Source organism: Zymoseptoria tritici, chromosome 8 (genome assembly GCF_000219625.1).
Source record: "Zymoseptoria tritici IPO323 chromosome 8, whole genome shotgun sequence".
In the NCBI taxonomy this organism is placed as follows: Eukaryota; Fungi; Ascomycota; class Dothideomycetes; order Mycosphaerellales; family Mycosphaerellaceae; genus Zymoseptoria; species Zymoseptoria tritici.
This window is the reverse complement of record NC_018211.1, coordinates 1,567,752-1,585,695: the sequence shown is the minus strand read 5'-3', so window position 1 is coordinate 1,585,695 and position 17,944 is coordinate 1,567,752. Positions and strand designations below refer to the sequence as shown.

Below are 17,944 nucleotides of genomic sequence, written 5' to 3'. Positions count from 1 at the left end.
TACTGAACGCGGCATTGTGACTATGCTGTCCCCGGTATTTTGAGATGCGTGGAGGCTTGAGGCCAATGGAAGTATGAGAGGCGGAGTGCGCGGATCTGCAACAGGTGGTGGTCGTGTGCTTTCAGTGGCGGCTGGAGGTCGTTGATCTGAATCGGCTTTGAGTCGCTGCACGTGGCGGGCAAGTAAGACTTGAATCGGCGGAGTCTTTTGGCGCATCACTCTGACTGCTGTACTCTTGAAATTCGCATGGTGGCTATGTTCGGATCAGACATGCTGGGAAAGAGTGAGAGAAGTGTTGATGAGTTGACGAGCTGAAGTGGAAGGATGAAGACTGCCGCACAGCAATGGCTCTTGCCTGGAAGTAAGTGAGCGTTCGTCGTCACTTGTGAAGCAGGCACGTTGCTTCAGCTCGAACGAGCGTCTACTCTTGCCTCATCGGCGCGATCGCCCCAGAGCAAGAAAGGGGCAGGAGTGGATTGATGACATGACAAATATGGAAAGCGTCAAAGTTGCTTTCAGCTACGAAGCCAGTAAGGTACTTTGAAGCGTCGACTGAACTGCTTCGACGTGAACTGATCACTAACGCGAGGTTAGAAACAAGGCCTGGTAAGTTACCAGTTTCGGAAGGAGCACATGCCGCCTGAACCTTGCGATCTCATAGTCTCGTCGCTAAGCAAATGTAGGAAACTAAGGAAAGTATTTATCCGTTTGCGATCACCTCAGTCTGATACACTTTCGTACAAAGTCGACTGTCGGACCTCCTTCGCAGTGCCGCGAACACACGTTCATGCACGCTGTAGCTGCATAGACGCCACAGGCCCGAATTGGGCCAATCGAAGTGCTCAATGCGTTGCCGAGACGCAGTCGGTGGAGCTCCGATCCTCCAATGCAGGATGACTCGCCCTTGCAGAACAGAGGAGAAGACACTGTGAAACGTCAATGATCCCTCAGAGACATACAATGCTATCGCCGGGCAACACACCACCGCGATGTGGCTCCTCAACGCCACCACCAAGCAGCTCGAATTCTTCAACGAGCAGGACAAATACGGCCGCTACGCCATCTTCTCCCACGTCTGGCTGAGCAAAGATCAAGAAGTCACCTTTCAGGATATCGAACATGGCACCTACGATCACAAAGCCGGATGGGCCAAGGTCGTCAATGCTTGTCGCCGTGCGCTGGAGGACAAGCTGGATTACTGCTGGATCGACACTTGTTGCGTCGACAAGACTAGCAGTGCGGAGCTTTCCGAAGCGATCAATAGCATGTATCGTTGGTATTATCAGGCAAAGGTGTGCTATGCATATCTACCGGATGTGCCAGATGTGCCATTGCGAGAATCGAAGTGGTTCACAAGAGGCTGGACGCTACAGGAGCTGATCGCACCCGGTCACGTCCTATTCTACGACGGAGCATGGAACTTCCTCGGCAGCAAAATCAGCATGGTGAGAGAACTGGCCGAGATCACACGCATCGACGCCAATGTCCTGCGAGACCGCGAGAATCTCATGTCTGTCAGCGTCGCCGCTCGGATGGCTTGGGCGGCAGACCGTGCCACATCGCGCGAGGAAGACCGTGCCTACTCACTGATGGGCATCTTCGACGTCAACATGCCGATGCTGTACGGAGAAGGCCGCAAAGCCTTTACTCGCCTGCAAGAGGAGATCATCAAGATCTCAACAGACCACTCGATCCTCGTCTGGCAAGGCTGGGAGAAGTCCCACCTGACAACACTCATGTCTCCATCGCCCTACGGCTTCCGCTACGCACACAACATCCTCTCATGGGACAGTCCCGGCATCGACGAATCCTTCCAGCTCTCAAACAAAGGCCTCCGAATCTCCCTCCCAGCCGTTCAAACTCCCGAACATCCACACCTCCTAACCGCCATCCTCAACTGCCGCTACGACGCCAACTCCCTCACACAAATCGCCATCCTTCTCCGCAAACAACCCCACGGCCGCATCGTGCCAACACGCGAACTCACCTCCACAGTCTGCGAAATCTCCGCCGCACCCAACTCCACATCAAAACTCTCCACCCTTCGCAACCTCGACCGCAAATACCTCCCTTCCGCCGAATGGATGGACCTCCTCATCGTCCGCGAAAAGCCCAAATCCTCCAGCGAAGCCCCCGGCAGCATCTGGACCCAAGTCATCTCCATCCACAACACCATCGCCCACCTCGAAATTCTACAAGTCCACCCCTCGGAAGCCTGGGACCCTCAACGCAAAACCATGACGTTCGTCATGACCGGCTCGCCAGAGTATGATCGTGGATACATGGTTTTTGGCGAAAAAGACAGCAACGGGAAGAGGAAGTTTGGACTGGCGTTTGGGCAGGAGATTAATTCGGGACGGATGGAGCCGAGGATTTGGTTGACGAAGTGTGCGAGTGTGGCGGAGGCGGGGGTTTGGTTCAAGGGATTGGGGAGTACGGTTCCGAGGAAGAGTGCGAGGGTGGAGTTTAAGAAGGGGAGGGCGGATTTGAGTGCGGGAGTGGAGAGGAAGTTGACGGCGAAGGGAGAGGTGGAGTGGGTTATTAATGTGACGTTGATTGTGGGTGGGTAGGAGAGAATGGTTTGCGAAGGGATCGATAATCTCGAAGAATGTCTCGCGTTGGAAAAAGGTTGTGCTCAGTATTGTACATTTCGTCGTTATACAAGCTCTCGCATGCGCGGAGCGTCTCCCAGAAATTGTTCCGATAAGTGGAGAGCCGGGACATTGCATGGTCGCAAGTCGCCCCTATCGCCAGCCATGCTCTCCATGGACCATACGTCTCGCTGCCATGGCATGCAAGGCCAGGCCATGGCACAGGGCTGTCTCTGAGCAGAGTTCCGGTCCCTCTCAGCGTCCTTGAGCTCCGGATACTGTATCGAAGTGGCCGTCACAGTCGAAGCAGACTGCGTGCCACGACCCGACCATGAGTAGAGTGTCCTCGCCGGCAGCTGAGCGCCGGTACATCCGCGACTCCGCCACAGTTCTTCCTCAACGCCGTCCGCCGCTTCCTCTCCCATTCATGTCAAGTCCCTTTATATCCCTCCTCTTCATATAATCGGATCCGCGGCCACATCATTACTCTCCATCCTCATATACGCATCAATCGCCGCCGAAAACGCTGCAAAACCCGCACACCCAATCGCCATCGCCTGCGGCCCCGCACTCTTCGCCAAAAACCCTCCCGTAAAACACCCCGCCGCGACTCCATTCGCCAGATCATTTTTCCCACGGAACCCTTCAATCACGCACTCACTGCCCGAGTACACTCCGCCGATGTATCCGAAATTCTTGGCCGACGACCACGAAGATTTTCCCATGTCTTTGAATCCCGCTTTGATCTGTTGGCGCATGGGGATCTTTTCGATTTCTGCGGCGGCGCTGCCGGGGATGGCGGAGGACATGGGCGTGTCGTAGCGCATCGAGGCCATGAAGAGGCCGAAGAGACCGCCGAGGCCGAAGCCCATTCCGCCGGCGAGGGCCATTTTTACGGGGCAGGATTCCATGCCGGATTGCATCTGTATGGAAGGGTTAGTGATGGTGAGGGAGAAGGTCGTGCAGCGATTCGCACCAGCTTGATCATCTGCTGCTCTTGGATTTTCTGAGGATCCATGCCGGCTGATGCTCCGCCTCCCATTTGGGGAGGCATTCCGGGGAAAGACATCGTGCAGAGAATGAGAGAGGTCGTTGATAAAGGACGGAGATCGCGAAGATGGAAATGTTTCTATCGGAAGGAAGTTCAAGCGGACATCGGGGATAAGGTTTAGCGCTGTCCGAAAGGAGAAGTTTTGCCGATCTCATGTGATTGGGACGGGAGGAAGAAGGATGGCCGTAGATTCAATAGCTAGACAGTACTACAATGGTTTGCGTGATCACATCCAAGCGTTTCTCATTCTATTCAATCTTTGTACATCTTGCCAGTCGTAGAATTCGCTCCATAAGCTTGAGCCTCCGCACTGGCGCCCAAGTAGTCACTCCGACCCGCCAACTCCTCCGTGGGGCTCGTCTTACCCGAGGAGGTCTCCCAATCTTTCATCAAATTGGAAGCAGTTCTTCGTAGCGTGGTCAACCCAGAGCTCTTTCTCATCACAGGCCACGGAAGTGGATCCTTCTTCTGCGGCTCGAGCAAGTCGTTGCTGGTACTCGTACGTGGGCTTGCAGCCACGGTCGATGGGAGGGTATTGCTGTCGGACGCCACACTCGAGCCATATCGCGAAAGGTCCGGACTATCGTCCCAGGTGTCCCAAGGGTCGCTCGTTGCGACGGACTTGGGCCGCTCGACGGAAGGGCTCCGCACGATTCGTTTTGTGCTCTTCTTCTTCTTTGGAACAGGAGTGGCATCTGTGGCAAGACCGTGCTCGGCCCAGAAAGATGGGTTCACCAGGTCAGGAAGTCCCGCGTCTGATTGCTTCCGAGTCGGAGACTTCTGTGACCTGTCCGCCGACGTCTTGCCTATTGTTGAGCCTCGAGAGCTCTCTCGGCTGTTCTGCTTCTTCGCCGTCTTGAGTGTCTGCGTCGAGCCTTTCTTCCTCGGCACGGCCGACGGCTGCGTCGCGTCTTCTCCAACTGTCGCCTGCCTAAGGTCTTCCCAGAAGGTCCATAATCCGTCTTTGAAAGTTGCTGCCATCTTTTTCCCAGTCCGTAGAAGCGCCTCCTGATCGATGTTATTCTCCATGAGATTGAGATTCAAACTCGCTTGGAGTGCTTTGTCTGCGCTGTCGCCGAAATCGGATATGGTAGAGGCCCGAGGTAGAGGCACATTGCGTGCCGCTTGAACTATCCTATCAAGGTCTTGCCAGTCTCCAGTCTTGACGCTGTCTTTCTGCAGTGGTGGTTTTGGAGCAGCGATGGGAGAGGGCACCGTACTATCTCGCGTGGGAGACAGCAGTGAGAGCGTCCGAGTGTGCCTTTGCCCTGGCAGCACAGTTCTGTTGCTCGTCCTGCTCCCATTCAGAAGTGCTTTCCGTCTTTCCATCTCATGCTGCATCCATGCACTCGAGCCGTCGGAGTCCTCCTCCCTGTCCGCCGCAGGTAGACTTGTTTGTAAAGGTTGCATCTTAGTCGACCTTCTTGCGTCCTCCCTCTTCTTCTGTGCTTCGTGTCGCGTCCATTGTCTCTTCAACTGGTTCAAATCCGCTTCCGCTCGATGCAGCTCTTCCCTCATCTCCAGGACCTTTCGCTCCGCCGCAGCTATCGACTGGAGAAAGTTGCCGTCTGATGGCACGCTGGCTTCAACAGGTACATCCTCAGACGCTGGTGCTCTGTCCCTCAAAGGCGATATAGATCTTCGAGGCGTGCCGTCTGCTCCCGCTGGTGTCACAGGAAAGTGTACAGAATAGCGGTTCGGTCTTCCCGACGCCAACGGCCCAGACACGTTAGATATCGTTCTCGCATGGCTCTGGAAGCTTGCTCTTCCATTTGATCCGACCGACTGCGCCGGACTCGCCGGCGACTGGTCTATCATTGGTGTATCGATCGGACGCGTGCCATCCTGCCCGTTCGAGGTCTCAATAGGAATGTCGGTTTTGGTAGGATCGGACATCGTCCATGGTCGAGGGAGAGCCAGTGGTCGAGAAGAGGTGGAGAAGAGGATACATGAAGTGAGAATGGAGTGATTGAACCCCTACTTGTCGAGTTGTGCTCTCCCGTGCAGGGTTCCCAGATTGGGCATGGAGTGGTGTGTATTCATGCACAGTGCACGCTATCGAATGACGTGAAACGCCGCAAACGCGTCGCCGGTGACTTTGAGCTTGTGATCGAGCCGCACGTGGCAAATGAGGAAAACAAACCTTTGTCCACTCAGAGGATCCGTCTTCCACGAAACACCTCTGCGATCAAGATGTGTTTCGGGAGAGATACTGCGATGCATACCGAAAGGACACAAGACGTCCGGCAACGACGCGCAGAACGGGAAGCATGCGAGACGGTTGTGAAAAACATCGTATCGAGAAAGCAAGGTCCGGCCTCATGCGTCGTAAACAAAGCAACCTCCTTCCATGGTTCCTCGCTGTTCGGCAAGCATCGGACATTGTGCGGACGACTTTGCAAACTACAGTCTTCGGATTCAAAAGCTCCGACTCAGCAAGCACACAATATGTTCACGGCATATGTACCGCTACGTCTGCACGGGCTGGAAGGCATTACTGACTTTCAAGGTTGTTTGTACCTTGGAACGAGCCAAAGACGTGATGTTCTGGTCATTGACCTGTCCATTCGAAGTGCTGGCATCGGGGTTAAAGGGGACTGGAACCTCGGGTTCTGCATAGAGTGAGCCTTACTTCCACCAAGTTCGATGCATGTGACAGAGAAAGGTGAGCTGACAGACTGTGCATGGTGCCTTGGGAGATTCACTCGCCACGACTCAGCGGCGACTTAAAAGTCATGGCGATGTATAGTTCGCGCAGAGACAGCATCGTTTCGCCGATTTTGACGAGACCATATCACTTGTACCACATCGATCTCCTCCTTCGCTTGTCCATTGCCATACCAGGCGGCAGCATACCAGGCAGCAGGGCGTGAGTGTAAGTCAGCCAGGTCATATCCGGAACGCCGCAACGACACCTTCAAGTGAAGCACATGTAAGAAATCACATGCAACCACGCATAGCGCATCTGAAGATGGCGATATTCATCCTTCAAGACGTTCACCATGCCGTCGCCACCTACCTTTCCTACTTCTTCCCTTCCTCTTCTTCCTCTGACATTCCATCCAATAACCAACCAGTTCTCACAACCATGCCTCCAGACGTTGAGTACATGGACCTCTCCGCCAACGACGATGGCCCTCATGGCGTGTCGAAGCATCATCAAGACCAGCAAGCTTTCGTGGACGATCTTCTCGAGGCCGAGGATAGTAGCAAGCTCAGGAGAGAGAAAGCGCAGTCGAAAGACTCAAGCAAGACTCAAACCCGTCAATTGGCCGAGTCGATGTCTGGGCCTTCTTCGTCCCGCGTCGAGTATCAGACCGGCCGGCCAAAGTTGCGCCGCGTCCTCGACTCCGGTTGGAACTTGAAGAGCGTACAGTCGTCCGTACCGCGGGTTGCCTCGCAACGCCCCCTCCCCGCCCCAGCGTCAACATCCGAGCCCAGCGTACAAACGCAGCGGCCTCACTCGCTCCACGGCTACCACCCCCATCCGTACGACAAGAACAAAAACAACGACGGCATGATTCCCTTCGCCAGCGTGGAGGAGACTCCGCCTCCGAAGAAGGTGCGCCGCGACCTCGGAAACGGCAATGTGTCGCTCTACAACACTCCTCCCCAATCTGAAGCAGACAGCACAAGCATGTTCGTCACGCCTGAGCGCACCCTCGCGCCTCGACCACCACGCTCCTCTCTCAAGCACCCACGCACCGACTCCCAGCGTGAGGTGAACACTTCATCTCCACACTTCAACCAAGACACGCCAGTTCAGAGACACACTCCCGGTTCCTTTGGTTCCCAAGCGCGCAAAATCGCAGGCGGCAACGGCTACGCACCTTCTCCAAGCGCAAGCTCAATCCCCGTTGAAGTCGACGAGGGGACCGCAAATCTTCTCGCAGCCATGAGGTCCGCGCAGTCCACCATTGAAGCGATGGAAGCGAGAGAGGGTCGGTTGCTAGCGCCGATGATCGAGCTCGGGCAGCGAGTTCGCGCGTTGGAGGCAGACAACCGCAAGTTGAAAGCCTTGGTTGGACGGTACACGGCTGCTGCCAGCGCCGCGGCATCACCGACCCCAGACAGGCAGCGCAGTCGGGAGGCAATGGGAACACCGCCGATCATGACACCACCAACGGGCATACCCGTGATGAGAACACCAACTCCGATGAGGACCCCAGCTCGGCGTAGTGGACCCATTCCGGGTGGGGAGTACGGAGGACCGAAGTACACCGGCACGCCGGAGAAGGGTGTCTTCCACGGATATCTGAAGAATCATCAGCAAGGTGGTGACACGCCACGCGCGCCCACGGGGATGAGTCCACAGGAGAGGGCGGCTCGTGAGGCCGAATTCGAGGCTCGAAAGGCACGCGGTCTGGCTAGACGCGCCGCCCGTGAAGCGAGTGGAGGTGCTGCTGCTGCTGCCGAGGCCGGCCTTGGGGTCGGTGGTTTGTGATTCAGGACAGAGCGTGCGGACAAAGAGACCGATAAGAGAGACGAGAAGAGTTGACAAAGCGAACGAATCTGATTTGGTCTGTGGGCAGACTTGGATTTGTCCCTTGACAGTGGCCAACATTGGCTAACACTGCTGGTGCCGATGAGAACATTCGCAGATACGATCGACAACTCGCAATAAGAAATGAAACGATCAAGCTTACAGCATACTTCTGATCATCACAACGCTCCTCCCACTAACGTGACAATCCACATCGCCAACCGCACCTTCAGCCCTACTCTCCGTTCCGTCTTCGCATAGTCGTCACGGGTCATCGGCGTAGCATATTCCTGCAGCCACCGCTCCTCATCTCCCAGCCTCTTTTGCAGATCCGTGTTACGCGTGACAATGAGCGTGTTGGCCTCCAAGTCCAGAGAGTAACTCCTCTTCGTGTAGTTCGAGCTGCCGATCAGACTGACGCTAGGGTTTTGCTCGCCGGGTAATGTCACCCAAATGCCCTTCGCGTGGTAGGTCCAGCCACCTGGAGTGTTGACTGTACCTTTGCGCCATTCTTTGACGGAGATTTGCTGGCTGAGTCCTTCTTTTGACACTGCGTCTAAGAATCGACGGGACAGGAGGGTATATGCGGCTGGAAGCATGCCGCTGATGCCTCTACTGCCATAGAATCCGTTGGCCCACGGGGAAGCCGCAACGACAGTGGCTGACGAAGGTTTTGATTGGAGGAGAAGTTGTCGGGTCTCTGGCGTCATGTTGAAGTACCCTGCAGTGAACGTCCATTGTGAGCCGGCGAATTCAGGAGTGCCGAGACGACGGAGCAGACCTGTCAATGCCGGGAGTTCAGTGGACGTGTCGGGTTTGAGTAAAGGCGTGAGTTGAAGAAGTGGGTAGACATGAGTGTCTGATTCGGAGTGGCTCGCTGTAGACTTAGAACTTGGTCTTGCGAGCGGCTCCAGAGCTTGAGTTGCGGCTTTGATGTATCCTTTCGGATCGGATAGAGGAGCTGGCTGCACATTGTCGTCCGGCCATTCCATCGTGAAGCCGCTGGCATCCGTGTTTGAAGGACTCACCCGATAGCTTAGGCTGGCCACCGTACGATACAGTTTCGAAAAATACTCTGTGATCTCCGCGGACTTGAACACGTGGTATCGATCTTGACGGTTCGTGAAGTAGTCATCCGACAGATTTGCCCCAGACATGATGATCTCATCATCGATACCATAGAGCTTCATGTGTTGTAAACCCCAGCCTTCGTTGATTCTCTTCGGAAGAATCGCCTTGCGAGTGCCGGTCAGGTTCGGGGTGTGGTACATCCGGACATCAACTCGATCCGGTCCGAAGTCGGACACCAGGGAAGCAAGCAAACTTGCACATGACGGATTTGGAGCCTCGCGGGTTCCTCTCAGATAGTCTGTTAGAAGCGAGACTTTCAGGTTCGGATTCGCTTTGAGTGCAGCGCGAATGGTGTCGATCTGGCATTCGTTAGCACTGTCCAACTTCTGCTCACAAGATTGATACACACCAGCTCATGTTCACTCTTCCCAATGTACAGCGTTGAAAGGTAGATCCTCTTCTGTGCTTTGCTGATCTTCGTCTACTTTTGAGGGCAATCAGTGGTGAACGAACTAGTACACTCGCTCGGCCATACCTTGAGCGTTTGATAGAACTCTGCAGGAGACTTCAAGATCTCGATCGAGTCGGCGGAAACATCGAAGCGAGGCGAAAGCTTATCAAGCTCTCCCGTTATGAGGCCGATTTGAGATGCTGCAGATGGTGTTGTGCTCGAAGCTGTTGCAGGAGTAGATGCACTGCTGGCGAATCGTTTCTGGCTGAAGCCATGGCTATTAGAGGACCGCTTGCATGTGCTTTGCTTGACCAGCCGCAGGCATGAAGACGCCCTTCTTGTGATCATCGAATTGGCATTTGATATTGGAAAGGGAAGGAAGTGATGTTGAGTTGGGCGACTTCATTTCGAGAGTCGTCCCATAAGTTTTGCCAAAGTTGGTCCGAGCGCTACATGAGCGACACCTCCGTCGGCTTCATCTTCGAGACGGGATTGCCATTGCGAGTCGCAAGACGTCCTAGCAAACATGTCGACTCTTCTACGAACGCTCCGCAATTTGCGTAGCATTGGTCTCAAGGTATGCTGTCTATGGACATCCTCACAGACAAAGCTGACTTCTGTGTAGGAATATGGCCACCAACTTCATGTACGTTCGACACCTCCGCCCGACCGACGTCCGACAGGCGAACACTGACACGGACTCGCGATGTATAGTACCAAGGTACATCTGCATCGCAGGGAAAGTGATATACGAGCAGGAACTGAGTGGAAGCAGGTGATACCAAACGCGGAGCCTTAGTCGGCATTGACCGCTATGGCAACAAGTACTTTGAAAATCTGGAAGAGGAGCTTCCGCGTAAGCAAGGCAGAGCGAAAGGCTGTGATCACGGCTGAGACAGGACAGTTCGAACACGCTGGGTGGATTACAAGGACAAGGAGTTTGATGCGTGAGTCGATATGATACAGGAAAGGCGCATGGGACTGTTCGGCTGACCACATGTTAGCTCACAGATAGAGCCAGGCTGGTATGGTGAAAAGCTCAGATCATCTTCCGGAGTGTAGATACTGACCGCAACAGGCACGCATGGATGTCGTACATGGTGGACAAGTCGCCGGCAGAGGACAAATTGTTGCAGCGCTCCATACGGCCATGGGAACCGACAAAGCATGTGCCCATGCAGACTGCATCACGAAGTGCTTTCAAGACTTTCAACACGTGAGGCCGACGATTCTTCTGTTGGTTCTGACAGATGCTGACATGTGCCATAGAACCAAGAACAAGTACTCGGCGTGGACACCGGTGGCGGCACCACGGTGAGAGATGCCGAAACGATTGCGCTAGGATAGATGTTGTACTCGACCATGCGCGGTGATCCCCCGCTACAGGCAATGTGCGGTGTGCCCAAGAAGCTGCGCGGTGTGGCTTTGAGGTGCGGCACTTTATCTCACAGTATCCATGACTCATTTTTGCTCACAATGAGCATTGTCACGTTGTGCTCGCATATGTGATGAGTGTAGTGGAAATGCCTTCTCCCATGTCAAGCGAGGGACCTCTGCATCTTATGACTCCTCGATGATGTTGTCCTGAATAGTAGTTCATGCGTGGACCACCTTCCCGATTGCGCTCAGCTTATTTAGGGCGCGAAGGATTGGGCAATTCCGGTTGTACAGGCATGAGCTGCTGAGGCGAGGCGGGGCAGAGCTATGCCTGTCTCGCTGAGTCGCATTCTGCCGTGATCCTTGTGCATTGAGAAGATATCCTGCACCAACAGATAGTCAAGTGATCCGTGTTGCCATGTTCAGCCCAAACACAACGATTGAGCCGGCGTTGTCCTCGCTTCGGATAACAAGCATCGACCAAGACGAACGGCGCGCGGCTGGGGCAGCCCGAATGGCACGCTACTACCGAGCTAGAGTACATTACGAGATTGACTTCCTTCTCAAAACTCTACGTCAACACCTGTCGCCTTCGATAACCGTCCTCATCCTCTAGTGCTCACCTGGGCGGCCCGTCTTGTCGCTCGTTTATATCCTGCGACCTTTCCAGTATGCATACTTGACCGCTTCATCGAGGATCACGAACACGAGAGCCGCTATCAGCCACTTCGCGCAATGGCTGGTCACTGCAGATGGCCGATCTGGCAGTCGGACGACTTCAGCCGATGCTTCCAACACGAATACCTCCAAACGCTGCTCCCACTAATAGCATGCGGCGTGTCAATACTTTACCTGGCCTACCAGATCACACGAGCGACACAAAGTTCGAGCAGAGCTGGAAGAGAATACAGTCTGCTCAAGCAGGATGCTGCCAACGGCAATGGCACGTACCACGACTCTGACGAGGATGGCGTTACCGATGAAGAAGAGGATGAGATGCAGCGGAACGAAGACATGGCATTGGAGCTGGCAAAGACAAAAGCATCAGTCGTGGAGCTGGACCGACCTCGTGGCGAACTGGTCATATCGATTGTGGAAGAGCTCGCAGTTCTGGGAGTACTGGGTATACAGGTGGCAGCTCTGATTCTGCAGATATGGGGTCGTCAAGGAGACGCCGCAGCGCTTGCGGGCGTGCTGGTGTGGACGTACATTGCAATCCTGGCCTCTCTCCGTCTACTCCTCTCCACGACGTCGAAGTGGTCGTTTCCGAGTCTCTGGTACCACACCTTCTTTCTCTACGGAATCCAGTGGTTTTGTGTGATTGTGTTGTTCCGTTCGCAAATCATTCATCTCCAATCCATGACTGCGGAAGCACTTACGAGTGCATACTTTGCACTGACAACGATCCTCGCGCTGATTTCCCTGACTTCGCGCAAAGGAAACCGAGCTGTCGAACTGGAGTACGAAGGATCCTTGCAGCCATCTCGTGAACCACTCGCGAGTGTATTCGCGCTGGCAACCTTCAGCTGGGTTGATCCAATCGTGTGGACCGGATACAAGCAAACCTACGAGATGAAGGATGTCTGGAATCTGATGCCCAAGGACAAGGCCGCCGCAATTCTGAAGGATTATAGACAAGTCAAGAAAACGAGTATCCTGGCGTGGCATCTTCTGGCATACTTCAAAAGAAGCTTTGTCCTCCAAGCCGCATGGGCAGCGATATCTGCTATGACCACTTTTGTGCCAACTCTACTGCTCAAGGTTATCTTGGAATACATCGAGGATCCTCTCGCAACTCCACGGAACGCAGCTTGGTTATACGTTATCCTGCTGTTCGTTTCTGGCATCGTGAACGCACTCTCGACCGGACAGGCATTGTGGATCGGCAGAAAGGTGTGCATCAGATTGCGAGCCATCATCATTGGTGAAATCTACGGTAAAGCGCTGCGTAGACGTGCTGGTGCAGCACCAGACAAGGTCCTCGGCCAGGGCGAGAAGAAGGATGGGAACAAAGCCAAGCAGAGCTTGATCAAAAGAATCACATCTTTCGGCCGGAAAAGAAAGGCCAAAGCGGACGACGCGCAAAGCACTGCGGCGAAGAAAACAGACCCCGTGGATGAGTCTCAAGTGACCTCGGGCGCGATCATCAATTTGATGGCTGTCGACTCCTTCAAGGTGGCCGAGATCAGCTCATACCTCCACTTTCTCTGGGCCGAGACTCCCGTCCAATTCGGCCTCGCAGTTGGTCTACTGTATCTCTTTCTGGGTACCAGTAGTCTTGTCGGCATTGGGATGATGGCGCTCCTCTTCCCCGTCAACATGTACATTGCGAAACAGTTCACCTCGGTGCAGAAGAAGATCTTGGCCGCAACAGATGCCAGGATTCACGTCACCAACGAGGTTTTGACCAACGTCCGCATCATCAAGTATTTTGCTTGGGAGCAAAGATTCCTCGCGTCGGTCGACGAGAAGCGCGTAGTCGAGATGAGACATCTGCGGAACCGGTTCATTGTCTGGTCGGCGGCAGCTACCATCTGGTCCGGTGCTCCGATTCTGATCACATTCTTCACCTTCATGTTCTACACGTTAGTGGAAAAGAAAGCCCTTGTGCCGTCGATTGCTTTCACGGCGCTTTCGCTGTTTAGTCTGCTGCGAATCCCGCTGGATCAGTTGGCAGACATGGTCGCTCACGTTCAAGAGTCGAAGGTCTCTGTCGATCGAATTGAGGAGTACTTGAATGAACCCGAGACGGACAAATACATCCAGTTGCAGAGTCACGAACGCGACGAAAATGGTGAGCCTTTGATTGGCTTCGAGCGCGGAACTTTCAGCTGGGGCGGCAAAGACGATGACGACTTCAAAATGATTGACCTGGATATGAATTTCACCGTGGGCCAGCTCAATGTCATTGTCGGGCCTACAGGAAGCGGCAAGACGTCCATGCTGATGGCTCTCCTCGGAGAGATGAAGCTACTGGCGGGCCAGGTCCATCTTCCCGGTGGCCGTAGCAGGGAAGACCTCAAGCGCGATCCTAACACTGGCCTGACAGAAAGTGTCGCATACTGCGCGCAGCAACCATGGCTTGTCAACGGCACCGTCAAAGACAATATCGTTTTCGCGAGCAAGTGGGATGCGAGGCGATACAAGGATGTCATTGTGGCCTGCTCCCTTCAGCGAGATCTGGAGATCCTGGACTCTGGCGATCAGACGCTCGTTGGTGAGAAGGGAGTCACGCTTTCTGGAGGCCAGAAGCAGCGAATCAGCCTCGCAAGAGCACTGTACTGTGATGCCCGCCACGTTCTCATGGACGATGTTCTCAGTGCTGTCGATTCGCATACAGCCAAGTGGATCTTCGATAAAGCGCTGATGGGACCTCTGATGTACAACCGTACCTGCATCCTCGTCACACACAATGCAGTTCTGGCATTGCCACACGCCAAATTCGCCGTCGTCTTGGACAATGGTAGGGTGACCGCACAAGGCAGCGCAAGTGAAGTTGTTGGATCTGGCAAATTGGCTGAAGACATCAGCAAATTTGCTTCTGCGCCTCCGTCGCGTCCGGCTTCGGCTCTTCCTTCAAGGGTCCCGTCCGATCTGGCTCACGACGAGGACGAGATCGACAGCGAGCCGAACGGAACGGCCAACAGCAACATGTCAAGACGCAACACGGAGACTAACGGAACACCATTTGGCGACCCATTGACTTCTGCGATATCGAAGGATATTCCTGGCATGAACAAAGCAGTCGATTCCGAGACCAAGGCCGTCGGTGCCGTCAAACTCTCAATCATCCTGATGTACCTTCGCTATATGGGAGGAGCCTTCTACTGGATAGTCGCAGCTCTTTGCTTCGCCCTGCAACAAGTCTCACAAGTTGCCACCAACGTGTGGATCAGACAATGGGCCAATTCGTATACCGGGACCGAGTCGGCACTGTCAACCGCTGGGATACATACATCGCCAGTGACCCACGTACGAGGTGGCATCAGCAGTTCTTACAACTGTCTTCGGACTGGATCTTGCAACTGGAACATTCCTTTCTGGACAAAGCAGGCCGAGGACTTGAGCAGCTTCAAGGTTGTCAATTCCGATGTCAATGTTCGTTACTACCTTGGAGTTTACGCCGCCCTCGGCCTCGGATACATGCTCGTTACACTTCTTCGTGAAGGTGTGCTGTTCGCTGGGTCGCTCATGGCTTCTAAGCGGATCCATAGACAGCTGATGACCAGAGTCACCCACGCCAAGTTCCGCTTCTTCGATTCGACGCCACTGGGTCAGATCATGAATCGATTCTCCAAGGACATCGAGGCGCTGGACCAAGAAGTTGCCCCAGTGGCGGTCGGAGTGGTGCACTGTCTCTTCTCTGTCCTCACAATCGTGATTTTGATTTCGGTCATCACACCGGCTTTCCTCATCGCCGCGGTCTTCATCACGGCCATTTACATCGTCATCGGGAAAGTGTACATCAACGCATCAAGAGATCTGAAGCGATTGGAGTCCGTGCAGCGCAGTCCTCTGTATCAGCAATTCGGCGAGACGCTTTCCGGCATGACAACGATCCGCGCCTACGGCGACGAACGTCGCTTTATCCGTGATAATCTGAACCAAGTCAACACGCACTCTCGTCCATTCATCTTCCTCTGGGCGTCGAACAGATGGCTGTCCTTCCGCGTCGATTTTGTCGGTGCTCTTGTCGCCTTCATCACAGGAGCATTTGTCATTTCCAGCGTTGGGAAGATTGATGCAGGGGCTGCTGGTCTCGCCTTGACTTACGCTGTGACCTTCACGGAGAATGTTTTGTGGTTCGTGCGATTGTATGCAGTGAACGAGCAGAACATGAACTCCGTCGAGCGAGTGAAAGAGTACCTGGATGTTGACCAGGAGGCAGACTCCATTGTCGAGGATAACCGACCGGAGCCGAACTGGCCAAGCAAGGGCTCGGTGGAATTCATCGACTACAGCACGCGCTACCGCAGCGACTTTGACTTCGTCTTGAAGAACATCAGCTTCAAGATTCTGCCCGGCGAGAAAGTGGGCGTGGTCGGCAGGACTGGTGCTGGCAAGAGCTCGCTTGCCCTTGCGCTTTTCCGCGCGCTCGAAGCAGAGAAGGGAAAGATTCTCATCGACGATGTGGACATTGGCGGGATCGGATTGCAGGATCTTCGTGAGAACATTGTGATGGTGCCGCAAGACCCTACATTGTTCACTGGAACGATTCGCAGCAATCTCGACCCTTTCGGTCTCTTCACCGATGAAGAGATCTTCACCGCTTTGAGGGGTGTGCAATTAGTCGGAAATGCCACCTCGACGGCGCCTTCGAGAGCGGCTTCCCCTCCTCGGACACCCATCACTCCGACGCACAAACCATCGCCTACAAAAGCAGCCGTCGCTTTCACTACTGATCTCGCCAGCACTGCAGACCGCTCAAGTCCAATCGAGACTTCTACACTGGAGAACAAGAACATCTTCCGCAATCTGTCCTCGCCTGTGGCCGAATCTGGCAGCAATTTGTCCCAAGGACAACGTCAACTTCTCTGCCTGGCAAGAGCCATGCTCAAGGCACCCAAGGTTCTGCTCATGGACGAAGCCACCGCCTCGATCGACTATGCGACCGACTCCAAGATTCAAGAGACTATCCGTGAGATCAAGAACACGACCATTACCATCGCACATAGATTGCAGACTATCATCGACTATGATAAAGTCCTGGTGCTGGACAAGGGCGAGGTGGTGGAGTACGGCGATCCCTTCGATTTGGTCAGCCGCCAGGATGGTGTCTTCCACGGCATGTGCGAGATGACTGGCGATCTCGATGTCCTCGTGAAGGATGCGAAGAAAGCCCACGATGGACGCAAGTTGGTTGATGACAGCTGATCGAATTGCGGTCAAGACCTGGACTTCGTTTGCATTGCCCTGTTTGTGCCGTCCTAACGGTTGTACATCATGTAGATAGAGAGCGCTGTAAATAGCGATAAATTCATCAGTGCATTAATTGTCAACGCCGGCCCGATAATGCTGCAGTTCGTTTACGCTGCTACAATGCCTCGCGAGATACAGTCGCTCACTTCTTCGGCTCGTCCTTGGAGCTCACGGAGTCCAAGCTGCCATAGTCTTCCTCGAATCTTCTCCAGACCTCGGCGTCTTTGGCCATCTTCTTTCGAGCCCGCACCGTTTTGCCGTGTGCAATTAACCTGTGGTCTGCTTCAATGATTGAGCCTAGAGTCATGCCGCTCATCTGGAGGAAGCTAGTTTCTTATCAGCAACGAGGTCCGCGAATGTCTCCGCGGGCCACATACACTTTGAACGGTATCGTTGTTCCACGATAGAGAGGACTGTACATCATCCCTACACCGGCGGCGATGGCCGAGAATATGCCCCACTGTGTTTTCATATCGTCAGTCGATGTGAAGCCTGAGCGGTGCCATCGAATTCTCACCTTTGCCGCTCCCACAGCTGCTCCCCGTCCCGCTACCCACGCGGCCTCGTTAACCTCCTCGTCCTGCGTGAGACTGCCATGCTTCCTCATTCCCAACTCTCATGTGATGCTTCCGCCGGTGTCTTTAGTATCCTTGGGACTGTTCAGCGAACAAGGATCTGGCGCTTTTGGCGGTGGTTTTAGTCTCCTGAGCCCGTTCAACAATCAAGGTACATCCAATGTCATCTGTTTCGAATGATTAAAAGTTCAATCTGTTGAAACGAGAGTCGTTGACGTCGAATCCATGCTGCCCATCAAAGCTTAGTTATCCGGGAGCGGCGGCGCGGACTTAAGGTACAGAGTTTCGGCAGCGACGGCGAATGAGAAACCTAAGTACATCATGACCGCTGTCTGGTCGTTGGGTTTCCTCTTTGTCGCCGCCGAAGCCGTTCTCATCACCACCACCGCCCCTCCTGCTCCGCCCTACGACCTCCACGTCCTCTGA

At 54.3% G+C, this 17,944-nt stretch overlaps 7 protein-coding genes across 7 annotated transcripts; 4 read left to right on the top strand and 3 right to left on the bottom strand.

The window, feature by feature from the left end:
* Positions 1-989: 989 nt before the first annotated feature.
* Positions 990-1,703, top strand: MYCGRDRAFT_45759 (uncharacterized protein; the record flags this gene model as incomplete). The annotated part of the gene is made up of 1 exon (XM_003850248.1): positions 990-1,703. A coding segment is annotated over one exon (714 nt), but the record flags the coding sequence as incomplete, so codon positions are not given.
* A 651-nt stretch (positions 1,704-2,354) lies between these two features.
* Positions 2,355-2,690, top strand: MYCGRDRAFT_105548 (uncharacterized protein; the record flags this gene model as incomplete). The annotated part of the gene is made up of 1 exon (XM_003850249.1): positions 2,355-2,690. One exon carries the CDS (start codon positions 2,361-2,363, stop codon positions 2,568-2,570), a length of 210 nt encoding a protein of 69 aa, XP_003850297.1.
* A 379-nt stretch (positions 2,691-3,069) lies between these two features.
* Positions 3,070-3,641, bottom strand: MYCGRDRAFT_81942 (uncharacterized protein; the record flags this gene model as incomplete). Its single annotated transcript, XM_003850063.1, has 2 exons — positions 3,070-3,514; positions 3,568-3,641. Coding segments are annotated over 2 exons (482 nt in total), but the record flags the coding sequence as incomplete, so codon positions are not given.
* Positions 3,642-8,304: 4,663 nt separating this feature from the next.
* On the bottom strand, positions 8,305-9,995 carry MYCGRDRAFT_45693 (uncharacterized protein; the record flags this gene model as incomplete). The annotated part of the gene is made up of 3 exons (XM_003850062.1): positions 8,305-9,555; positions 9,606-9,677; positions 9,732-9,995. The coding sequence occupies 3 exons, from the start codon at positions 9,993-9,995 to the stop codon at positions 8,305-8,307; spliced, it is 1,587 nt and encodes a 528-aa protein (XP_003850110.1).
* Positions 9,996-10,173: 178 nt separating this feature from the next.
* On the top strand, positions 10,174-11,133 carry MYCGRDRAFT_61838 (uncharacterized protein; the record flags this gene model as incomplete). The annotated part of the gene is made up of 7 exons (XM_003850250.1): positions 10,174-10,224; positions 10,273-10,297; positions 10,420-10,503; positions 10,552-10,594; positions 10,652-10,672; positions 10,726-10,863; positions 10,917-11,133. The coding sequence occupies 7 exons, from the start codon at positions 10,174-10,176 to the stop codon at positions 10,963-10,965; spliced, it is 411 nt and encodes a 136-aa protein (XP_003850298.1).
* Positions 11,134-11,759: 626 nt separating this feature from the next.
* On the top strand, positions 11,760-16,898 carry MYCGRDRAFT_74996 (bile acid-transporting ATPase; the record flags this gene model as incomplete). Its single annotated transcript, XM_003850251.1, has 2 exons — positions 11,760-16,409; positions 16,464-16,898. 2 exons carry the CDS (start codon positions 11,760-11,762, stop codon positions 16,896-16,898), a joined length of 5,085 nt encoding a protein of 1,694 aa, XP_003850299.1.
* A 187-nt stretch (positions 16,899-17,085) lies between these two features.
* On the bottom strand, positions 17,086-17,550 carry MYCGRDRAFT_46828 (uncharacterized protein; the record flags this gene model as incomplete). Its single annotated transcript, XM_003850061.1, has 3 exons — positions 17,086-17,269; positions 17,321-17,403; positions 17,461-17,550. The coding sequence occupies 3 exons, from the start codon at positions 17,548-17,550 to the stop codon at positions 17,086-17,088; spliced, it is 357 nt and encodes a 118-aa protein (XP_003850109.1).
* Positions 17,551-17,944: the final 394 nt, after the last annotated feature.